Raw genomic sequence first — 23,627 nt, forward strand, 5'->3', positions numbered from 1 at the left:
AGGCTGAGGCAGGAGGATTGCTTGAGTCGAGTTCAAAGCTGCAGTGAGCTATGACTGCACCATTGCACTCCGGCCTGCACAACTTTGTATCAAAAAAAGTAAAAATAAGATAATACAGTAGAAGAGTTTGGGATTGGCATCAGAGGCAATAGGAAGTTTTTGAGCCAGAGAAACATGGGCTGAAATAATAATAAACATTAAAATACTGGTCAACAGAGCTGAAGGCAGGAGGCACATCCTATATAGGTTTCATGGGAGTGTCACGCTATGCATTAGCCTATTAAAGATTCCAATAACCAAGAAACCTACATCACTCAATTTCACCCAGCAATTTCCAAACTTGTTGACCACACAGTCACGCCTCTTTTTCTTAGAAAACCTATTAACAGCTGCTATGCCTCCAAACATAGTTTAGAAAATGCTGCCTTCGAGAAAAAGCCCACAGTCATGAGAGAAATCATTTTATTTGGACAATGAGTACCCAGATGGCTGATTTTATAAATGTGGCAAAAAGGCAAATTGCTACATGGAATTTCTATCTTTAAATCCTGCCTCTGATACGTGGAGTCACCAGATCTTTATACACAGAACAGCGTATGCCAAGCTAGTAAATAATCGAACACCAAGGGGTTTAGACTCACTAGCCAACTCCAAGCAGATTTGCTTTATTTTTAGATAATAGAAATGGCAGCCAAGTGAATATTGTAAATCTAGATGCCTGATTCCAATCCCCCCAGGGGTCAAAGTAATTTCTCTTTCAAGGCCATTTCTAGAAGCTTGTTAGCTTCTTTGCCCCAAATGTCTGCCTCCCTAGGAAGCAAAGCAGTTCACCTCAGTTGCTTTGGAATCAAATACCTGGGTGGAATTTAGCAAATGCACACTGAATTCCTACTGTGTGACACACTGAATGACTACTGCTCCCTATGTTCACAGCCTCTTCTTTGAAAGGAAGATCTGTTAACCAGGCAGGTTGGTAGTCATCAGCCACAGGGTGACGTGGTAATGATCTTGACCTTAAAAATCTATATATGTACTGGTTATTTTCAGTTCACAGGGCAGCTAGCAATTGAATAACCAGCAAGTGCTCTCTAACCAGCCCTCTCTCTGTTTGAATCAAGTCAAACATCTGGTTGATGCTTTGAAAAAGTCAATAAAATATCAGACATTTGGCATCAAGCGATAAACGAACATCTGGATACGTAATTGACCAAATTTTCAGCCATTTTTTCAGCACACCTGTAAATTCCATTTCCAGCACAGACGTTCACTGGACCAGGTTTCATTTGAAATCACTTTATGCTCTAAAGGGTCATTTTCTGAACTGTAATTCTTAAGAACAAGTAGCTTTCTTTATGCTCGAAAACTGTGGTTAATTAAGAAGCTGAATTCTCGCCAGGCGCGGTGGCTCACGCCTGTAATCCCAGCTCTTAGGGAGGCAGAGGCAGGAGGATAGCTTGAGCCCGGGAGTTCGAGACCTGCCTGGGCAATATAGTGAGACCCTGTTCTCCACAAAAAGGAAACAAAACAAAGCAAAACAAAAACGTGAATTCTTACTGCTTTCTTTCAGGAGAGTGCGTAATGTTAAAAAAAAAAAAAAAAAAAAAGTGGGCTTGGATGGAAAACTGTGCATTGTCTAAAGGTTACCTCTCCAGGTTATCTGAACTTGGTTTTTCACTGTCTTTGAGCTATTTTACAACTCTGTAAGTAGCAGGTAACTGACAACAGTGCAAAAATAATTCCTACACACATCGAACTCTGTCCGGTTTCACAGAAGTCCAATCGACGTGCCTTTCCCTCATGGAAAAATCAAAGTTACTTTCCTCTGCACAGTCATGTCAAATTCCTGATTTATACATCAGTGTGTTCTTCAGATTCTTTTAAACTGGTTAGTAAGACCTACCTGGTTCCCTTATTGATCGAGTAGAATACAATCTTCAACACGTGTTCATTTTTTATATCTTTTCGAGAGTCAGGACTTTACCTTATTCTGAAAATTATCTTTTAACGGCAACATGGGAAGGTACTAATTTTTTTTCCTGAATTTCCTCAAATATGCCTGTGACTCCTGCCCCGTGCCCCTTTAGAACTATGGGTGGATTTCTACTGCAACTGACACAGTGTCATGTAGTAGGCTGTTTCTTTGAAAAATGCATTAGCTAATGGATAATTATCTTTTCTAAATACAATTTATTGTGCTTCCTTTTCTTTTTCAGAAAAGGAACTAAATTAATGGAAAGGCTAGCCCACCAAATACAGGTTATACATCTGTCTGCCCATGAACAATTGTTGAATAATGGTTGCAAATAATAATAGCAATAGTATCCTTTGGATTCAAAAAACCTGGCTGACCTAGGGCAACAGAATACATGGGTTAAAATGTTTTTCCAGTGGTGATGACAAGTGTACAATTTTGGATTCAATTATTTAGTTTACTGAGAGCTTTCAGGTATTGGCAATCATGGTCTGGTAGAGAAAGTCCTTTATTAGGAAGATAGCTATTTTACCTAGCTCCTTTTTTAAAAAAAAAGGCCGGGCGCGGTGGCTCAAGCCTGTAATCCCAGCACTTTGGGAGGCCGAGACGGGCGGATCACGAGGTCAGGAGATCGAGACCATCCTGGCGAACACGGTGAAACCACGTCTCTACTAAAAAATACAAAAAACTAGCCAGGTGAGGTGGCGGGCGCCTGCAGTCCCAGCTACTCGGGAGGCTGAGGCAGGAGAATGGCATAAACCCAGGAGGCGGAGCTTGCAGTGAGCTGAGATCCGGCCACTGCACTCCAGCCCGGGCGACAGAGCGAGACTCAGTCTCAAAAAAAAAAAAAAAATTATATTAAATTAAAATAGAAACAAATAAAGGAAGAGCTACGCATTATTTTTCCTCCCCTGCCGCACCAAAAGAAATGCTCATTTCAATTTGCAAAAATGGCAATGCCATGTGTCACCTGCTGGTCTCCTTCCTCTGCTGGTCCCTTTCATGATTTTCTGTATACTCTTTGAGGTGATAATGAAGAGGAAACAGCCAGCCCCTAGAAACAGATCACCTTTCAGAGAAACCTCACCATCAGTGCTCTCTGCAGTGACACAAATCCCCCGCATTTCAGTAGCAGAGTAGCGGGTTGCTGTTGGGAGGGTATTTCTAGTCATCCACCTGCAGCATTTTCTTTGTTATAAGTGAAAGTGACACTTTTTCATTCACTTCAATTTGTACTAAGTAGGAATCTTTCTGGGCAGGAATGCCTTAAGGAAAATCAAATCCATTTTGCATGGGGAGATTTCTTTTTGCTTTGGGAAGCTCGCAATGGTGTTCCTCTTGACTTTACCTCCAACACATCCAACACAGTTTTATTGTCAGTGTTTTCGTTTTTGTTTGTCTGTTTTGAGATGCAGTCTCTCTCTGTTGCCCAAGCTGGAGTGCAATAGCACGATCTTGGCTCACTGCAACCTCCATCTCCCAGGTTCAAGCGATTCTTGTGCCCCAACCTCCCCAGTAGATGGGATTACAGGCACTCGTCACCATACCAGGCTAATTTTTGTATTTTAAGTAGAGACAAGTTTTCGCCACTTTAGCCAGGCTAGTCTCAAACTCCTGGCCTCAAGTGATCTGCCCGCCTCAGCCTCCCAAAGTGCTGGGATTACAGGAGTGAGCCACCACGCCTGGGTCTTTCTCTCTCTTTTTGCGGGGGCAGTCACCAGCCTTGCTCTGTCACCATGGCTGGAGTGCAGTGGTGTGATCACAGCTCACTGCAGCCTCCACCTCCCAGGCTCAAGTGAACCTCCAGCCTCAGCCTCTGGAGTAGCTAGGACCACAGGCACACACCACCACCCGGAGCTAACGTTTTTAAATTTTTCTGTAGAGATGGGATCTCACTATGTTGCCCAGATTGGTCTCAAACTCCTGGCCTCAAGCAATCCTCCTGCCTCAGCCTCCCAAAGTGCTGGGATTACAGGCGTGAGCCACCATACCCAGCCTGGGTCTTCATTCCTGAAACTCCTGTGTCATGTAAAACTTACATAAAATGAATTCATTATGCTTCTCTTTTGTTAATCTATCTTTTATTATAAGAGTCTCAGCCATGAACCTAGTGATGGGTGAGGAAGAGAAGTATTTTTCTCTGTCATGGGAGCATGAGGAGGGACTGCTTAATGGATATAGGGTTTCCTTTTGGGGTGAAGAAATGTCTCAGAACTGGATAGAGGTAATAATCGTACAACACTGTGAATGTACTAAATGTCAATACATTGAACGGTAGATTATTCACTATAAAATCCTTAATGGTTTATTTTATTTATTTATTTATCTTTTTTTTTTTTTTTTTTTTTTTTTTGGAGACAGAGTCTCTCTCTCACCCAGGGTGGAGTGCAGTGGCACCGTCTTGGCTCACTGCAGCCTCCACCTCCCAGGTTCAAGCAATTCTCCCACCTCAGCCTCCCGAGCAGCTGGAATTGCAGATGCCTGCCACCGTGCCCGGCTAATTTTTTGTATTTTTAGTAGAGAAAGCATTTTGCCATGTTGGCCAGGCTGGTCTCAAACTCCTGACCTCAGGTGATCCACTCGCCTCGACCTCTCAAAGGGCTGGAATTGCAGGCGTGAGCCAACGTGCCCAGCCAGTGGTAAATTTTACATCTTGTAAATTGTACTTCAATTAAAAAAAAAAAAAATCTCTCTCAGAAGAGATGACATATAAAGCTTACCTAGTCCCCGCTCTGGATAAGCATTTGAGAAATAACAGAGCCCTGTGTGAGGCAGAGCCCATCTCTAGGAAAATGGCTCTCTCGTCTCCTGGATGCCAGCCCAGCCTCCTGGGCCCCAGCTGAGCCACTCTTCAGGATGTCGTTTGCACTGGTTTTAACCAGCAGGATGTGCTCTAGGGACGCTTTCGCTGTGTCTATTTAAACAGGATGAGGATGGATGAATCCTGCAGCGACGGCTGTCGGGTCTCCAGCACTAAGACAGCACTTCAAACACAGAGTGGGTGATGTGGTCTTACCCCAATATGCTCAGTGTGGGAAGAACTAAACGGAACCAAAATGCAAACTTTTGCTCCTTGTCAAAATGACGGCCACTTTTAAGAGCCAACTGCCGGCTGGGCATGGTGGCTCACGCCTGCAATCCCAACACTTTGGGAGGTCAAGGCGGGCAGATCACAAGTTCAGGAGTTCAAGACCAGCCTAGCCAACATGGTCAAACCCCATCTCTACTAAAAATACAAAAAATTAGTTGGGTGTGGTGGCACGCACCTGGAATCCCAGCTACTTGGGAGGCTAAGGCAGGAGAATCACTCAAACCTGGGAGGCAGAGGTTGCAGTGAGCTGAGATTGTGCCATTGCACTCCAGCCTGGGCAACAGAGTGAGACTCTGTCTCAAAAAAAAAAAGAGAGAATGGAGATCCTGTTACATACATTTTCCTGGATCTCATTTTTCTCCTTCAATGGTATCTCTAAAACAACTATTATTGTTCTAATTTATTCTTCTTGACAGCTGCATAGTATTTCACAGCAGATGAATGATAATTTATTCCACCATTCTCGTGATGAGCCTCCACTTTGTGGCCAGTATTTTTGCACATAGGTGTTTTTATTTCCATTGGATAGAATCCCAGGAGAGGGGCCAGGCGTGGTGGCTCACGCCTGTAATCCCAGCACTTTGGGAGGCCAAGACAGGTGGATCATCTGAGGTCAGGAGTTTGAGACCAGCCTGGCCAACATGGTGAAACCCTGTCTCTACTAAAAATACAAAAACTGGCCGGGCACAATGGCTCACGCCTGTAATCCCAGCACATTGGAAGGCCGAGGCGGGTGGATCACGAGGTCAGGAGATTGAGACCATCCTGGCTAACACGGTGAAACCCATCTCTACTAAAAATACAAAACATTAGCCGGGTGTGGTGGTGGGTGCCTGTAGTCCCAGCTACTTGGGAGGCTGAGGCAGGAGAATGACGTGAACCCAGAAGGCGGAGGTTGCAGTGAGCCAAAATCGCGCCACTGCACTCCAGCCTGGGCGACAGAGTGAGACTCCATCTCAAAAAAAAAAACAAAACAAAAAACTAGGTGGCTGTGGTGGCGCATGCCTGTAATCCCAGCTACTCAGGAGGTTGAGGCAGGAGAATCACTTGAACCCTGGAGGTAGAGGTTGCAGTGAGCTGAGATCGTGCCACTGCACTCCACCCTGGGCAACAGAGACTCCGACTCAAAAAAAAAAAAAAAAAGAAAGAATCCCAGGAGTGGGATTGCTGGGGTCAAAACTTAAGAGCATTTTATATTGAATAGATATTATTGCTTTCCAAAAAGGCTGTAACACTGAACAGTGTCTCTTATGACCCTGTTTTCTGCATGAAATTAGAAAGTCTTTTAAGTGGACCAGTATATTTATAACGTTTTTAAATTTCAACTTTTGGCTGGGCGTGGTGGCCAAAATTAAGTGCTTGTAATCCTAGCACTTTGGGAGGCTGAGGCAGGAGGATTGCTTGAGTCCAGGAGTTCAAAACCACCTTGGACAACATACTGTGACCTCCGTCCCTCCATATATATTTTTTAAATTTTTTTGGCTGGGTGCAGTGGCTCATGCCTGTAATCCCAGCACTTTGGGAGGCCGAGGTGGGTGGATCACCTGAGGTCAGGAGTTGGAGACCAGTCTGACCAATATGGTGAAAGCGCGTCTCTGTAAAAACACAAAACTTGGCCGGGCGCGGTGGCTCAAGCCTGTAATCCCAGAACTTTGGGAGGCCGAGACGGGCGGATCACAAGGTCAGGAGATCGAGACCATCCTGGCTAACACGGCGAAACGCCGTCTCTACTAAAAACACAAAAAATTAGCCGGGCGAGGTGGCGGCGCCTGTGGTCCCAGCTACTCGGGAGGCTGAGGCAGGAGAATAGCGGGAACCCGGGAGGCGGAGCTTGCAGTGAGCTGAGATCTGGCCACTGCACTCCAGCCTGGGCGACAGAGCGAGACTCCGTCTCAAAAAAAAAAAAAAACCAAAAAAAAAAAAACCCCACAAAACTTAGCCGGGTGTGGTGGCAGGTGCCTGTAGTCCCAGCTACTCAGGAGGCTGAGGCAGGAGAATCACTTGAACCTGGGAGGCGGAGGTTGCAGTGAGCCGAGATCACACCATTGCACTCCAGCCTGGGCAACAGAGCGAGACTCCCTCTCTTAAAAAAAAAGAAAAGGCCAGGCACGGTGGCTCACGCCTGTAATCCCAGCACTTTGGGGGGCCGAGGCAGGCAGATCACAAGGTCAGGAGATCAAGACTATCCTGGCTAACACGGTGAAACCCTGTCTCTACTAAAAATACAAAAAATTAGACGGGTGTGGTGGCGGGCGCCTGTGGTCCCAGCTGCTCGGGAGGCTGAGGCAGGAGAATGGCATGAACCTGGGAAACAGAGCTTGCAGCGAGCCGAGATTGCGCCACTGCACTCCAGCCTGGGTGACAGAGTGAGACTCCGTCTCAAAAAAAAATAAAATAAAATTCAACTTTTATTTTAGATTCAGGAGGTACATGTGCAGGTTTGTTATAAGGGTATATTTCATGATGCTGAGATTTGGGGTCTGGGTGAAACCATCAGCCAGATAATGAGCAAAGTACCTAATAGGTAGTGTTTCAACCCTTCCCTCCATCCCTCCTCCCTCTTGTAGTCCCCAGTGGCTGCCATTCCCATCTTTGTGTCCATCTGTACCCGATGTTTAGCTTCCACTTATAAATGAGAACACGCATTAATTCACTTAGGATAATGGCCTCCAGCTGCATCCATGTTGCTGCAAAGGCCATGATTTTGTTCTTTTTGATGGCTGGTGGTATGGTATATATGTACCACATTTTCTTTTCTATTTTTTTTTTTTTTTTTTTGAGACAGAGTCTCGCTCTGTTGCCCAGGCTGGAGTGCAGTGGCATGATCTCGGCTCACTACAAGCTCCGCCTCCTGGGTTTATGCCATTCTCCTGCCTCAGCCTCCTGAGTGGCTGGGACTACAAGCGTCCGCCACCTCACCTGGCTAGTTTTTTGTATCTTTAGTAGAGACGGAGTTTCACGGGTTAACCAGGATGGTCTCGATCTCCTGACCTTGTGATCCGCCCGCCTCGGCCTCCCAAAGTGCTGGGATTACAAGCATGAGCCACTGCACCCAGCCACCACATTTTCTTTATGCACTCCACTGTCGATGGGCACCTAGGTTGATTCCATGTCTTTGCTGTTGTGAGTAGTGCTAAACGGACCAGTCTATTTAATGGGGCCTTATCGTTTTTTGTTTCTGTTGTTTCAGAAAGATGGGACTTACTCTGAAATGCTGCACCTCACCTACGCTGGCATCTACGAATCAAAAAGTTAAGGTGTGTAAAGCACCTAGCCCAGCATTTACCCATCACAACGCTGTCGCTTGGCTGCCGGTTCCCATTCATGGTACCTATTCCTGTTACTTTGTATCTGATCTGAAAATCTCACATCTTTCCCTCAAAGCAGAGGGCAAGGATGCTAATCTCACCGCAGCATCAGGAACAAATCCTTTTTTTTTTGAGACAGAATCTCGCTCTGTCACCCAGGTTTGAGAACAGTGGTGCGATGTCAGCTCACTGCAACCTCTGCCTCCCAGGCTCAAGTGATTCTCATGCCTCAGCCTCCTGAGTAGCTGGAATTACAGGCTTGCACCACCATGCCCAGCTAATTTTTATATTTTTGGTAGACAGGATTTCGCCACGTTGCCCAGGCTGGTCTTGAACCCCTGAGCTCAAGTGATCCCCCAGCATGGGCCTCCCAAAGTGCTACAATCACAGGCGTGAGCCACCGCCCTGGATGCTGATACTTTTAAATGGTTAAGACCTCAGGCTAATAACAGTGTTTTTCCTTGCCTATCACATTGAGAGCACTTAGAAGACCTTCTTTCCTTCTGAGACATAATTAACTACTATGGTTTTTTTCCCTTCAAGATTTCTGATCAGCCCATTCTTTCAAACCCACTGCTCCTGTAGACTCCAGCCCTGTGTCTACAGGATATTTGGACATCCAGGCCTCATGATGGGATAATTCCAAACCCTCCTAGCAGACCTTCTTATCCCCAGGGCCCCTGACTTTGCATCCAGTTGGCCACCATTGCCAGACAAGCCTTCCTAAAATGCTACTTCTGGCCGGGCGCGGTGGCTCATGTCTATAATGCCAGCATGTTGGGAGGCCGAGGCAGGTGGATCACCTGAGGTCAGGAGTTTGAGAACAGCCAGGCCAACAGGGTGAAACCCCATCTCTACTAAAAGTACAAAAATTAGCCGGGCGTGGTGGCAGGTACCTGTAATTCCAGTTACTCAGGAGGCTGAGGCAGGAGAATTGCTTGAACCCGGGAGGCGGAGGTTGAAGTGAGCCATGATTGCGCCACTGCACTCCAGCCTGGGTGACAACAGCAAGACTCCGTCCCAAAAAAAAAAAAAAAAAAGTTACTTCTTTCCCTCCATCCCTTGTCCCACAATGGCCCCATATTGCCAGTCCTTTTTTAATCCACCAAAGTCTAGTGGTCCTGCTCAACCATCCCTTTTATCTCGCAACTCCTCCAATGCAGCCAAGCGCATGCACGCCTCCAGAAATCTCCACGCTCATTGTCACCTCCATTCTTCCCTGAGGCTGGTTCACCCACTTAAATTTAACTTCTCTCTTTTCCTTCTCTCCAACTATTCAGATACTATTCGGTCAATTCCCACTTCACATCCTCTTCTATTAACATGATCGCCACCATTTACTGACAGCAGTAGACTCTGTGAAGGGCTTTCACATATTATTTCATTCAATCTTCTTAATTAGCCTTTCATATGGTTTGGCTGTGTCCCCACCTAAATCTCATCTTGAATTGTAATCCGAATTATAATCCTCCACATGTGGAGGGAGGGACCTGATGGGAGGTAATTGGATCATGGGGGCGGTTTCCCCCACGCTGTTCTCATGATACTGAATGAGTTCTCACGAGATCTGGTTGTTTGATAAGTGGTGCTTCCTTTTTCTCTGTCACGCTCTCCTGCCACTTTGTCAAAAAGATGCTTGCTTCTCCTTCGCCTTCCGCCATGATTGTAAGTTTCCTGAGGACTCCCCAGCCAGGTGGAACTGTGAGTCAATTAAGTCTCTTTTCTTTACAAATTACCCAGTTTCAGGCAGTATCTTTATAGCAATGTGAAAACTGACCAATACATCCTTTGAGACAGATCCTGTTACTATCCCCATTTTATAGATGAGAAAACTGGAATTCAGAGAGGTTAAGTAACCAGCCCAAGATCACACAACTATTATGAAGTGGTAAAGCCAGGATTCAAATGCAGGCAGAGCTCCTGCTCTCCAACATTACATTAATATGCCCCCATATTAACCTAGAAATCCTTCTTGAGCATTCAAAGAAAGTCTTTCTCTGTGAAGCTACAAGTCTTCAAAACAGAAAGACTCTTCCTGCTGCATTTTTGTGAATGTCTTCAACTTCCGCTCCAGTTTGACCCTGAAGGCACTTTGAAGTAATGAGATGTAGTCCTCAAGCTTACAGGAGGAATGTTTGTAATGGAAAGGGAAATTAATGAGCCAGAGAACAGAATCAGTTCTAAGAAACACAGAGACATGTCTAGTTGACATTAAGCATCTATATCGATGGCAGCTTCAACTAATCCTGGGAAATTAGGAGGGCAGCAGAATTAAGTCAACCTGTGCTGGGTTCAAATCTCAGCCCTACCACTTATCAGTGGAGTGAAATTGGGCTAATTGCTTAACCTCTCTAAGCCTCAGTTTCCTCCTCTTTAAATAGAGCAATAAATGACTCTCTTATGCCTCATCTCATAGAATGTTTTGTAAGTAGTGGAGGATGCATGTAAAACATGCACAGAGTGGCTCATAGGAAGAACTTCATGTATGTTGTTTCTTATAATCATTTTCTTTATTTTTATTTATTTATTTATTTATTTATTTATTTTTGAGACTGAGTCTTGCTCAGTCACCCAGGCTGGAGTGCAGTGGCGTGAACTTGGCTCACTGAAAGCTCCGCCTCCCGGGTTCACGCCATTCTCCTGCCTCAGCCTCCCGAGTAGCTGGGACTACAGGTGCCCACCGCCAGGCCTGGCTAATGTTTTGCATTTTTAGTAGAGACAGGGTTTCACCGTGTTAGCCAGGATGGTCTCGATCTCCTGACCTCATGAACCACCCGCCTTGGCCTCCCAAAGTGCTGGGATTACAGGCGTGAGCCACCGCGCCCGGCCTATTTTTATCTTTTTAGACAGGGTCTCACTTTGTTGCCCAGGCTGGAGTGCAGTGGTGCAGTCATAGCTCACTACAGCCTCAAACTCCTGGGCTCAAGTGATTCTCCCACCTCAGTGCCCCCAGGAAGCTAGGACTACAGGTGCACATCATCACACTCAGCCAATTTTTATTTATTTATTTTTTTTGTACAGATGAGGTCTTGCTATGTTGCCCAGGCTGGTCTTGAACTCCTGGGCTCAAGCCATTCTTCCGCCTCAGCCTCCCAAGAAGCTGGGATCGCAAGCGTGGGCCACTATGCCCAGCTAACTTCTTTATTTTTATTTTTGTAGAGTCAGGGTCTTGCTTACTTTCTGTCTCTATACAATAGTTTACATTTTTAAAATAATTTCATGTCAGTGGACTCATACAGTATGTACTCTTTTCTTTTTCTTGCTTCTTTCACTCAGCATGATGATTTTGTGATCCATTTATATAGTTTATTTTTAGTCCGTTCCTTTTTACTGTTGAGATGCATTCTGTTGTATGGTTATACCACATTTGGGTTGTTTCCAGTTTGGGGCTATTCCTAAAAAAAGCTGCTATGAACATTTGTGTACAAATATTTGTAGAGACACGTGCTCCCATTTCTGTTGGGTAAATACCCAGAAGTGCACCGTCTGGGTCATATGATTGGTGTATGCTTAAATTTTTAAGAAATGACCAGGCCATTTCCCCCCATGTGACATTCCCACCAGCAAGGCATGAGAGTGCCAGTTGCTCTATATCCTCTCCAGCACTTAGTATGATCAGTCCTTTTAGTTTTAGCCTTTCCAGTGGCTGCATAGTGATATCTCACTGAGGTTCCAATTTGGTTTTTCCTAACAATTAATGGTGATTCCACGTAAGTATTTCCTTCTACTCTTTCTTATTAAGGCTCAGCTCTTCGGGAAAGTTTTCAGAAGGCCCAGCGTTGGCTAAGCCCCTCCTCTTTGCTCCATTAGCTGCCCTGCTCCCAACCCCCTACTTACTCACACACCTCTATTAAATCAAGTTTACCTTTTTATGTGCCTGTTGCCATAGCTGTAAAGCCAATAATATAATAATTAACATTTACTAAACACATACCATGTACCGGCCTCTGTATTGAATGATTTCCAATCTGTGTCTCAAGGAATTCTCAGCTATCCTAAGTAGAAACTATTACTGTCACAGTTGTACGGTTGCAGAAACCAAAGCTTAAGAGGTGAAATAAGCAGGCGTGGTGGCTCATGCCTATAATCTCAGCACTTTGTGAGGCCAAGACAGGAGGACTGCTTGAGGCCAGGAGTTGAAGATCAGCCTGGTCAACATACCAAGACCCCATCTCTAAAAAAATTTTTTTTAAATTAGCCAGGCGTGGTGGTGTGCACCTGTAGTTCCAGCTACTTGGGAGGCCAAGATGGGAGGCTTACTTGGTCCCAGAAGGTCGGGGCTTGCAAGAGCCATGATTGTGCCACTGCACTCCAGTGTGGGCAATGAAGCAAGACCCTGTCTTAAAAACTGACTTTGAGAAACTTCCTCAGATCTATATAATTCCTCATGATTATCACTGAGAACAGATAAAGACAGCAAAAGATTGCGATGGGGAAAAAATGGTTAAATAATTCATTCGAAGTCCAGAGCCAGGACAAGGCAGAGCCAGGCCTCAAAATAAAGGCTCTCTTGAAAGCCCACACTTATAACCAATACACTAGAAACCATCTGTTCTTTAATGGCAGGGCCACCATATACTCATACTATGAGGCCAGCTCCTCCCACCCAGCCTGGCAGGCATTTCTTAACAAATATCATCTGCTAAACAGAGCTGAGCCTTCATACTGCTATCATCAATAACATTTAGTGACATGTATTCATCACCATGCTTTCCTGGCATTAGTCTCTTTAATTCTCAGGGGATTAAAGGCATCACTATACCCATTTTACAGATGAGGAAACTAAGGCTTAGGGAAGTTAGCCAATTGTCCAAGAGCACAGTGCTAGCAAGCAGAAGACGGAGAAATGGACCACAGTACGGCAGGGAATTTCTTAAGGGTGGGGTCAGGACCCCTCTAGCTCTGTTCCTCTAAAACGAGTGAAAAGGAGGCGCTCACAACAACTGAATAGTGAAGAAATGAATGGATTGTATGGTAAGCCTCTTTTGGGGAACTTGTGAGTCAAGTACTAAAAGAAGGCCTTTACCTGTGCTGGCTTCCACCCAACCCCAAGCCCATTCACATAAGTGAACCAGGCAGTCCTAGGATCCATTAAGCCAAGGGGAAAGAAACAGGAAAAAAAAAAAAAAGAAAAAAAAAAAAGCTGGTGCGTGGACCCTGGCCTTTGGAATCTCCACCTCTGTGCCTAGGGCAGACAGCTCACCTGAAATCCCCTTCTCTACTCTCTTTCCCTTTCAAAACCCTGTTTATCCTTCAGGCCCAATGCAAATACCCTCTTTGCTGTTGGCCTGCAGGTCCCCAGTGAGAGCCAACTTCTTCCCTAATTTCACACTTTTTTTTTTTTTTTTTTTTTTTTAGAGTCTCGCTCTGCTGTCCAGGCTGGAGTGCAGTGGTGCAATCTCTGCAACCTCTACCTCCCGGGGGCAAGCAATTCTTGTGCCTCAGCCTCCCGAGTAGCTGGAATCACAGGTGTGTATCACCACATCTGGCTAATTTTTTGTATTTTTAGTAAAGACAGGGGTTCAGCATGTTGGCCAGGCTGGTCTCGAGCTCCTGATCTTAGGTGATCCTCCTGCCTCGGCCTCCCAAAGTGCTGGGATTACAGGCTTGAGCCACCACACCCGGCCCACACTTGTACTTTTTCTTTAGCATGTGTTTCATTCTACTGCTTTATAAGTTGCGGTGGATTTTTGTTTGTGTTTTTTGTTTTTTGAGACAGGACCTCACTGTTGCCCAGGCTGGAGTGCAGTGGCGCCATCTTGGCTCACCGCAGCTTCTGTGCCCCCCAGGCTCAAGCGATTCTCTCACCTCAGCCTCCCAAGTAGCTGGACCCACAAGCGCACCACCACCTCATCTAATTTTTTGTATTTTTGGTAGAGACAGAGTTTCGCCACATTGCCTAGGCTGGTCTCAAACTCTGGGGCTCAAGTAATCCTCCCCTCCTAGGTCTACCAAAGTGCTGGGATTACATGTGAGAGCCACTGCACCTGGCCTGTGGTGTTTTTTTTTTTTTTTTTTGAGACAGGGTCTCAGGTCTTGCTCTGTCGCTCAGGCTGGAGTCCAGTGGTGCAATCTGAGCTCACTGTAACCTCCGCCTCCCTGGTTCAAGTGATCCTCCTGCCTCAGCCTCCAGAGTAGCTGGGATTACAGATGCACGCCACTATGCCTGGCTAAGTTTTGTATTTTTGGTAGAGATGGGGTTTCACCATACTGCTCAGGCTGGTCTTGAACTCCTGACTTTAAGTGATCCACCCACCTCGGCCTCCCAAAGTGCTGGAATTACAAGTGTGAGCGACCACGCCCGGCCCTGTGGTGTTCTTCATAGCTGTGTCTCTCACTCTCCAAATCTATGAACCTTTTAAGAGTGAAGCCTGGGATTCTGTCTTATTCCATCTCTAATCGCTACAGCGCCCAGCACTGAACCAGGAATAACAGACAGTGGATAGGAACATCCAGAGGTAGAGAGGGCTTAGAATCGGGTTCCAGCCCTACCACCTAGCTGTATGCCTTTCAGCAAGTTTCTTAACCCCCTGAAACCTCGGTTTCCCCATGTTTAAAATGGGAATAATAATTCTCCCTACATCACAGGGCTGTTATGAGAATTTAATGAGCTCAAGTGCATAGCTAAAACTCACTGAATGGATATTATTATTAATATGTGTTTAATAACTAATCAGTCCAAGAATAGGCATGATTAATTTTTTTCTTCAATTAACACATGAGAAGGAAACTCTTACAAAAATATAATGTTATGAACAAGGTTATGAGCAGACATTACCCAACTGTATAAATAACTGGGCTTGTTCAAAGTACATTCTAGATACTATCATATTCGTAATATTTATATCCCTGCTATCATAGTTTTGTAATAATTTACATAGTTGCCTGTCGAGACAGTGCAGAATCGATCCCTCTCCTATCTACTGCACCTCTCTGGTGCAATCTCGGCTCACTGCAATCTCTGCTTCCTGAGTACAAGCAATTCTCTCACCTCAGCCTCCCCAGTAGCTGGGATTATAGGCACCCATCACCACGCCTGGCTAATTTTTGTATTTTTAGTACAGACAGGGTTTCACCATGTTGGGCAGGCTAGTCTCCTTTTTTTTTTTTTTTTTTTTTTCTTCTTGAGACAGTGTCTTGCTCTGTCACCCAGGCTGGAGTGCAATTGCGTGATCTCAGCTCACTGCAACCTCCGCCCTCCTGGTTCGAGTGATTCTCCTGCCTCAGCCTCCCGAGTAGCTAGGATTACAGGCATGCGCCACCATGCCCCGCTCATTTTTGTATTTTTGGTAGATGTGGGGTTTCACCATGTTGCCCAGGCGGTCTCGAACTCCTCACCTCAGGTGATCCACACGCCTGGGCCTCCCAAAGTGCTGGGATTACAGGCGTGAGCCACTGTGCCCGGCCTCCCTCTCCTAAGTCTTAACCCGGTGCTTGATCTTCCAGAGGACAGCCCATGGGGCCCTTGTCACACCTTTCACACTCAAGGAAATTGCGACCACTTCTCCAAAATAAAATTGATTAGGAAGGAATCATGGACTATATCAAATGCTGCTTGCATTGATCATCACTTGCCCCGCTATGGACTTATCTAGTACTCAACAAACATGACCTTTTAAAAACAAAAACCAGGCTGGGCTCAGTGGCTCTTGCCTGTAGTCTCAGCACTTTGGGAAACTGAGACAGGCAGATTGCTTTTGAGCCCAGGAGTTCAAGACCAGCCTGGAAACACAGTAAAACCCCATCTCGACAAAAAATTCAAAAATTAACAGGGCTGCCGGGCATTGTGGCTCACGGCTGTAATCCCAGCATTTTGGGAGGCTGAGGCAGGTGGATCACTTGAGGTCAAGAGTTTGAGACCAACCTGGCCAACATGGAAAAACCCCATCTCTACTAAAAATACAAAAATTAACCAGGCATGGTGGTAGGTGCCTGTAATCCCAGCTACTCAGGAGGCAGAAGAATCGCTTGGACCCAGGAGGCGGAGGTTGCAGCAAGCCGAGATCACACCACTGCACTCTAGCCTGGGCAACAGAACGAGACTCCATCTTAATTTTTTTTAAACGGGCTCTAGTGGCACACACACTTGTAGTTCCAGCTACTCAGGAGGCTGAGGCGGGAGAATCCCTTGAGCCCAGGAGGTCGAAGCTGCAATGAGCCGAGATCTCACCACTGCACTCCATCCTGGGTGACAAGCGAGACCCTGTCTTAAAAACAAAAAACATAACAGTTCATGTTAGTCTCTTTGTTAAAATTTGTCAGCAGTTTCTCCTGCAATGAGAATAAATTTCAGACTTTTTGTTTTTTAATCACGACCTAAAAGGCCCTACCTAGTCTGGCTCCCCTCTGCTTCACCTGCCCTTCACCCTGACTCACTGGGTTCTAGCCACCCTGGCTTTCTGTCTCTTCCTCTAGCACACCAAGGCCTTTACGTTTACTGCCTGGATTCCTGCTATTTATACAGCAAAATGTCACCTCCTTAGAGAAGCACTTCCTGAACACCAAATGAAAAGTATCCCTTCCCTGTTAATTCCCATGTAACACTTATTATGACCTAAACCGTCTTGCTTGTTTGCTTATGTCTTATTTGACACCTTTACTCTCAACCCAGATCTTAACTTCCCCTAAATAGAATTACGTGGGAAGGGACTTTGTTGAGAAATCTCAAGACTGTCTCTGCAGCCCCTAGGACACTGCCTGGCACTTGTAAGGCACTCAGTACCTATTTATGGAATGAATAAATGGGATTTGGGGAGCAAATGATGGTCATTTTTCACTTTTTATTTTCATATTTCAGATGAATTCAAATTTTTATAAAGTATATGTATTACTTCTAGAATCAGAAAAAAAGAAATAATGCAAAACCAAAATAAAATAATAAAATGAGCATATGTAACCAAACAGAATAGTTTAAACCCTTCCCCAAGAGTCTATTATATAGATTGCCAACAATTTGCATTATTTCAGTCTCCACACTGTTTATGAAACCTGAAACGCTGGCCAGTTTAACAATCTGCTTGTTAGTCAGTACACAACCTTGAACTTTAAAATAATAGTCATCTCCCCTGGGCTTATGAAAAGATTGCAGTTTGAGCTTTCTACTTCATTCCAATCTCCTAATCACAGAGCATTTATTTCTACCACTATGCTTTTGTTGATTTTTTAAATATTTTATTTTATTTTATTTTATTTTTTGAGATGAAGTCTTGCTCTGTCACCCAGGCTGGAATGCAACGGTGCAATCTCAGCTCACTGCAACCTCTGCCTCCTGAGTACAAGCAATTCTCTCACCTCAGCCTCCCTAGTAGCTGGGATGATAGGCGCCCATCATCACGCCTGGCTAATTTTTGTATTTTTAGTACAGACAGGGTTTCACCGTGTTGGGCAGGCTGGTCTCGAACTCCTGACCTCAAGCCATCCATTCACCTCCTGAAGTGCTGGGATTACAGGCGTGAGCCACCACACCCAGCCAGTTGATGCTATTACCTCTCCCGGCATTCCCCTCTCCCGCCCCCATCTCCTCCACTTCCCTTGTCCAAAATCTTGATCATCCTTAAAGACGCATTCAGATCTATCAAGAAATGGCCACAGCAGCAGACAACTGTGTTTCTGAAAAGCTCTGCGCTTTTTCAAAAGGCACCTTGTCTGCATGTCTCCCTCAATTAATTACAGTTGGTTGAAAGCAGTATTTTTATATATCTAACCACACTGAAATGTCACTATACATTTTCCAACTGAGTGGGGAAAAAAACCTTCCTGCTAGTGGAAAAACGCTGTCGAAGGTGGTTGGGAGCAATTACTTAGAATCTTTCTCAAAGGAAAATACTAGATCGTTTGTAAGGGTGCAGAAGCCTTTCCCCACGTGTTCCCATGAGGAAGGCAATATGTACAAAATCATTAACTAGAATTTACTAAGAAATGGAAGCAATGAAAAGCTGTAACTGGCGAGCTTGGAATAACCTCTGCAAATACTGCTGGGGGCCATCCTCTTCTGTCCTCCTATGACAACCATTCAGCCTTGATTGAGCGCTTTCAGCATGCGAGGCCCTATGCTAAATGCATTATATACATATCTCATCTAATCTTCCAAAAGTCCCAAGTGCGCATTACTACAATTATCCTCATTTCACAGATGAGGCAACTGACACACAGAGACGTTGAGCAATTTTCCCAGGGTCACAAATCTACCAAGTGACAGCTGAATGAGGCTGGTTTGAACTCATTCAGCCTAACTTCAAAACATTCCTTCTTTGCTACTCTGCTATAGTACATTACATATCTTTTATCTAAAAACTATAGTTGAAATTTAAAATAGCAGTCAACACAACCTTAACTAAAAAAGACCAGTTCTGCAGTCTCCCTCCCCTCTTCAATTCTGTTTAATTTACACCTACTCAGTGTTTAACATAAAATATTTAAAAATGTGTGGAAGTTAAACAGAGCACGGCTTCTTTTTAAGGGCCCTCTTCTTTTCTCCAGCATTTCACGCGTTACAACATTGGCTTGGCAATTGTTATGCCATAGAAACAAAAGCACTAATTTTCACACTTCATTAATAAATAAATGGAGGGCCCAGGCTTTATAGAATGGATACATAGATACCTTGAGAGTTGAAAGAGTGTTCCAAAAAAGGTTTAATCAAACACCCCCTGGTTGCAAACAAGAGTCTAGGCTGGGCATGGTAGCTCACACCTGTAATCCCGGCACTTTGGGAGGCCGAGGAGGGCGGATCACTTGAGGCCAGGAGTACGAGACCAGCCTGGCCAACATGGTGAAACCCCATCTCTACTAAAAATACAGAAATTAGGCGTGGTGGCGCATGCCTGTAATCCCAGCTACTCAGGGAGAACTGCTTGAACCCGGGAGGTGGATGTTGCAGTGAGCTAAGATTGTGCCACTGCACTCCAGCCTGGGCTACAGAGCAAGACCTTGTCTCCAAAAAAAAAAAAAAAAAAAGTCTAGAAAATAAAACTTGCCAGATTCAGGTTTCAAAAGTTAGACTCTGGATCCGTATTTTAAGAATTTCAAGTTTCACCAGGAGCGGTGGCTCACGACTGTAATCCCAGCACTTTGGAAGGCTGAGGTGGGCAGATCAGCTGAGGTCAGGAGTTCCAGACCAGCCTGGCCAACATAGGGAAAACCCCTCTCTACTAAAACTACAAAAATTAGCTGAGCATGGTGGCAGGTGCCTGTAGTCCTAGCTACTCCAGAGGTGAGGCAGGGGAATTGCTTGAACCTGGGAGATGGAGGTTGCAGTGAGCTGAGATCATGCCACTGCATTCCAGCCTAGGGGACAGAGTGAGACTCCATCTCAAAAAAAGAAAAGAAAGGAAAACCAGATTTGAGGATCCACACAACTGCAGATCAAGAGCTGTTCCTCTTGCCTTTGACCAGGAAGCAAGACTCAGAGGGTGAGAAGGACTTTATACCAGACTTTTTTTTTTTTTTTTTTTTTTTTTTTTGAGAAGGAGTCTCACTCTGTCGCCCAGGCTGGAGTGCAGTGGCGCCATCTAGGCTCACTGCAAGCTCAGCCTCCCAGGTTCACGCCATTCTCCTGCCTCAGCCTCTCCAGCAGCTGGGACTACAGGTGCAACCCGCCACAGCCTGCTAATTTTTTATATTTTTAGTAGAGATGGGGTTTCACCGTGTTACCCAGGATGGTCTCGATCTCCTGACCTTGTGATCCGCCCGCCTTGGCCTCCCAAAGTGCTGGGATTACAGGCGTGAGCCACCGCACGTGGCCTTATACCAGACTTTTAACAGTGTGCAACATAGGACTCAGAAGTACAAAAATTTCAGGGTTGAAACTGCTATAAATTGGGTGCTTGCTGCAATTTTCCTGCATGTTTCAAATTTTTTCTCATAAAATGGTAAGAATATAAAAGGCTGTAAGAGCAGTACTAGAGAACTGACCAATATTTACATAATTCCTTGCAGAGTAAAAGCAGGTTCTGTCTATAAATGTCGTGCAGTAACAGAATGGAAGTGAACAGTATGTATTAAGCACTTAACCTTGAGTTCTATATGTATCATCTTATTTAGTATTCACAATAAAACCATAAGGTAGGTACTATTATCTCTATTTTCAGAAAATGAAGGCAGAATGAGGCTCAGCAATACTCCTAAAGTCACATAGCCAGCAAGGCACAGAGTGAGGATTTAAAGCAGCACTCGTGTGAACAGCTTCTATTGTGCATGGACCCAGCATTTTTTCAAGGCCTCTGTGCGCTTCAGAGACTAACAGGGCTGCCACATATTTATAAAATCACTGAGCATGTTCTGCGACCATCTCAATAGACTTAGGAAGTTTTCTGAAACAGCAAAAGCAATAAACCTTCATGTTAAAAGCAGGCTCTGTGGTCCAAGAGACGTGGGTTCAAATCCTGGTTCTGCCACTTAACTGTCAGATCACCTAACAAGTCCCAGTTTTGTTTTGTTCTTTTTATCTATGCAAGGGGAGTCTTAGTACGGCAGGACGTTGTCGTGGGGTCTAAATGAAATGATGCATTTAAAGTTCTCAGTACATGGTCATCTAGCAATAAAAGGCAGCCATTGTTGAGATTATTTTGAGCTTGTAAGAAACGGAGACTCTCATGGAGATACAGAGTAGAATGATGGTTACCAGAAGCTGGGGAGGGCACTGGGAGGTGGGGACATAGAGATGGTTAATGGGTACAAAAATATAGGTAGACAGAATGAATAAGATCTGGTATCTGATGGCACAACAGGATGACTACAGTCAACAATGTACTGTACATTTTAAAATAAAGAGGCCGGTTGTGGTGGCTCACGCCTGTAATCCTGGCACTTTGGGAGGCCAAGGCAGGCAGATCACCTGAGGTCAGCAGTTCGAGACCAGCCTGGCCAACATGGTGAAACCCCATCTCTACTAAAAATACAAAAGTTAGCCGGGCATGGTGGCGAGCACCTGTAATCTCAGCTACTCTGGAGGCTGAGGCAGGAGAATCACTTGAACCCAGGAGGCGGAGGTTGCAGTGAGCCAAGATTGTGCCATTGTGCTCCAGCCTGGGTGACAAGAGCGAAACTCCATCTCAAAAAAACAAACAAACCAACAAAAACTAAACTAAAAGAGTAAAATTAGTCACACAGCTGGGCTTTTTTAAAAAAAGGAGTGTAGTTGAATTGCTCATAACACAAAGAAAGGATAAATGCTTGAGGTGATAGATGCCCCATTTACCCTGATGTGATTATTACACATTGTATGCCAGTATCAAAATATCTCATGTACCCCATAAATATGGACACCCACTATGTGCACTTAAAAATTAAAAAAAGAAAGAAACAGACCCTCAGCCCTGACGCCCTGATGTTAGGCCAAAACACCAAGTCATTGGGTCTTGAAAGGATGAACTAGAAAGAAGGATCAAGGTTGAAAAGGGAGGAAAAAAAAGAAAAGAAGAAAAGAGGTTGGCAGCACTATGACATCCATCCTAGCAGATGAACCTCTAAGACATTCGACTGTGATTTCAACTTCAACCCGTCAGAATCAGAACACAGTTGAGCCCTTCTAGGAAGATTTTCTAAACCCATAATTACAGGTATAGAGAAAGGGAGCGCACACACAATTTTCTACCAGGTGAGGACAGAAGAAGATCACATTCACAATACTTTAGCCCTACATCGCTCAGAGATCCGTGCTGGGGCAGAGCGCGGAGCAGTGACCCAGAGCCGAGGCAGGAACCTGCAGGGTCCGTGAGAAGGACGAGAGGGCCTTTCCTTCCCAGCCTGGTGGGCAAGGCATGTGAGAGCAGCAGCTCTGGGGAGCCCCTGGGTTTGCAGGGACCTCCAGTGACCCTGGAGCCCCTGACGCTGCCTCTACACTTTGAGGACAGGAGTTTCAACTATTGTATCCTATTAATGAAAAACAAAAATCCTTCGTTTACTTAGAAATGTTGACATCCAAACACCGCAGAGAGAACCAGTAAATAAATACGGCCGGTCTATTTCGAAACTGCCTTCTGGGGTTGTACCCAAGCAGACTTTAATTGAGTCAAGAGAGAAAGGAGAACGGTGTGTGCATGGTTCATCTTCTTCTGACCCTCTCGCCGCCGCAAGCCTTCCACCCCGACCCAAGGAAGGCGGGGGGAGGAAAAGCTGGGAATTTCAGGTGTACCCCGAAACCTCACGCAGTGGGGAGGAAAGCAAGCAGAAACCCAGCGGACACTCCCCCCTCTCCGGGGACGTGGGCGCTTTCCAGGACGGTCCTGCGTCTCCAGCGCCCTGGCGCATCCCAGGCGGAGAGAGGATCCTCCTCCCTGCGCTGTGGGAGAGACCAGACTTTCCAGGACCAGCTGCGAGCTGACGGATCCGGGACTCCTAAGTCCAGCCCAGGCTCCTGCCTTAGCTGCCTGGCCACCTCCCAACCCTCCCAGTGAGGCTCAGTCAGGAGGGTCCCCGCTTTTGTTCGCGGGGAGAGCGCGTCGCTGCGCAGAGCTGCGTATCCCCCTCCGCTGCCAGCCCCGCTGCGGGGGCGCTTTCCTGGGTCCGCTGGCGTTCCTCGGGCTCCCGCGACCACCCGCTCAGGCGCACGGATCCCCAGCTGTCCCCGGCCCCCCCGCCCCAGTACTCACTTCTCCCCAGTCCTTCCGTTTTCCATGCCGTCTCCTCCACCGCCCCATAGCGCCTCAGAGGCTTCTCGGCTTCCAGATGGGTGGACAAAGATTGCTTTAACTCCATCGCTGATCCCCGCGGCCAGGTCGACGGGTCTCGCTTTACTCCATCCCCGCTGCGGGCTGCAGGGAGGGAGGTGGCTCCAGCCAGCAGCGTTTTAAGGGGCTGGGCGCCCGTGACGCGGCTCCATCTCTTCCGCCGCCAGCTCCGGGGAGCGGGGAGCGCCTACTGGTACCCAGGAGGGGGAGGGATGCAAAGCACATGCGCAGTGGAGGCTTGGTGGGGAGGCCTGGGGGCTGGGTAGGGAGACAGAGGGGCAGGTGATAACTCTAAGAAGAACAACAAACACAACAACTAAAATAAAACCAACCCAAAGGAAGTGAGAACAAGGCCCCTGCCTATTCCAGAGCCCCTAGTGATGCTTGGCACGGGGCTGGCACTGTGGGCGGCTTGCAAGCTGTCAGCGGGCTGCGGGTTTTGAGTGGTATTGGTGAGCCTGTCTCTATCTGTAGGCGATGGATCCATCTTTCTGGGGAGTATGCAGGGGCGTGAGTGTGGACCTAGATCTATGGGTTCTGGGCTTGACTGATTGCGTTTCTGTGAGAATCTCTGTCGTGTGCATCTG

The 23,627-nt window shown here is 46.0% G+C and overlaps 1 protein-coding gene across 2 annotated transcripts in view; it reads right to left on the reverse strand.

Annotated features, from left to right (window-relative positions):
- BMERB1 (bMERB domain containing 1) overlaps positions 1–23,425 on the reverse strand; it is a 167,663-nt gene extending 144,238 nt beyond the window's left edge. For both annotated transcript variants that reach the window (XM_003916596.5, XM_017953211.3), the window contains exon 1: positions 22,963–23,425. In XM_003916596.5, the coding sequence (XP_003916645.2) occupies positions 22,963–23,068 (106 nt within the window). In that variant the 5' untranslated portion in view covers positions 23,069–23,425. The remainder of the gene's footprint in view (positions 1–22,962) is intronic.
- Between the last annotated feature and the right edge of the window lie 202 nt (positions 23,426–23,627).

The sequence above is a fragment of the Papio anubis genome, chromosome 18 (genome assembly GCF_008728515.1).
Source record: "Papio anubis isolate 15944 chromosome 18, Panubis1.0, whole genome shotgun sequence".
Classification (NCBI taxonomy): Eukaryota; Metazoa; Chordata; class Mammalia; order Primates; family Cercopithecidae; genus Papio; species Papio anubis.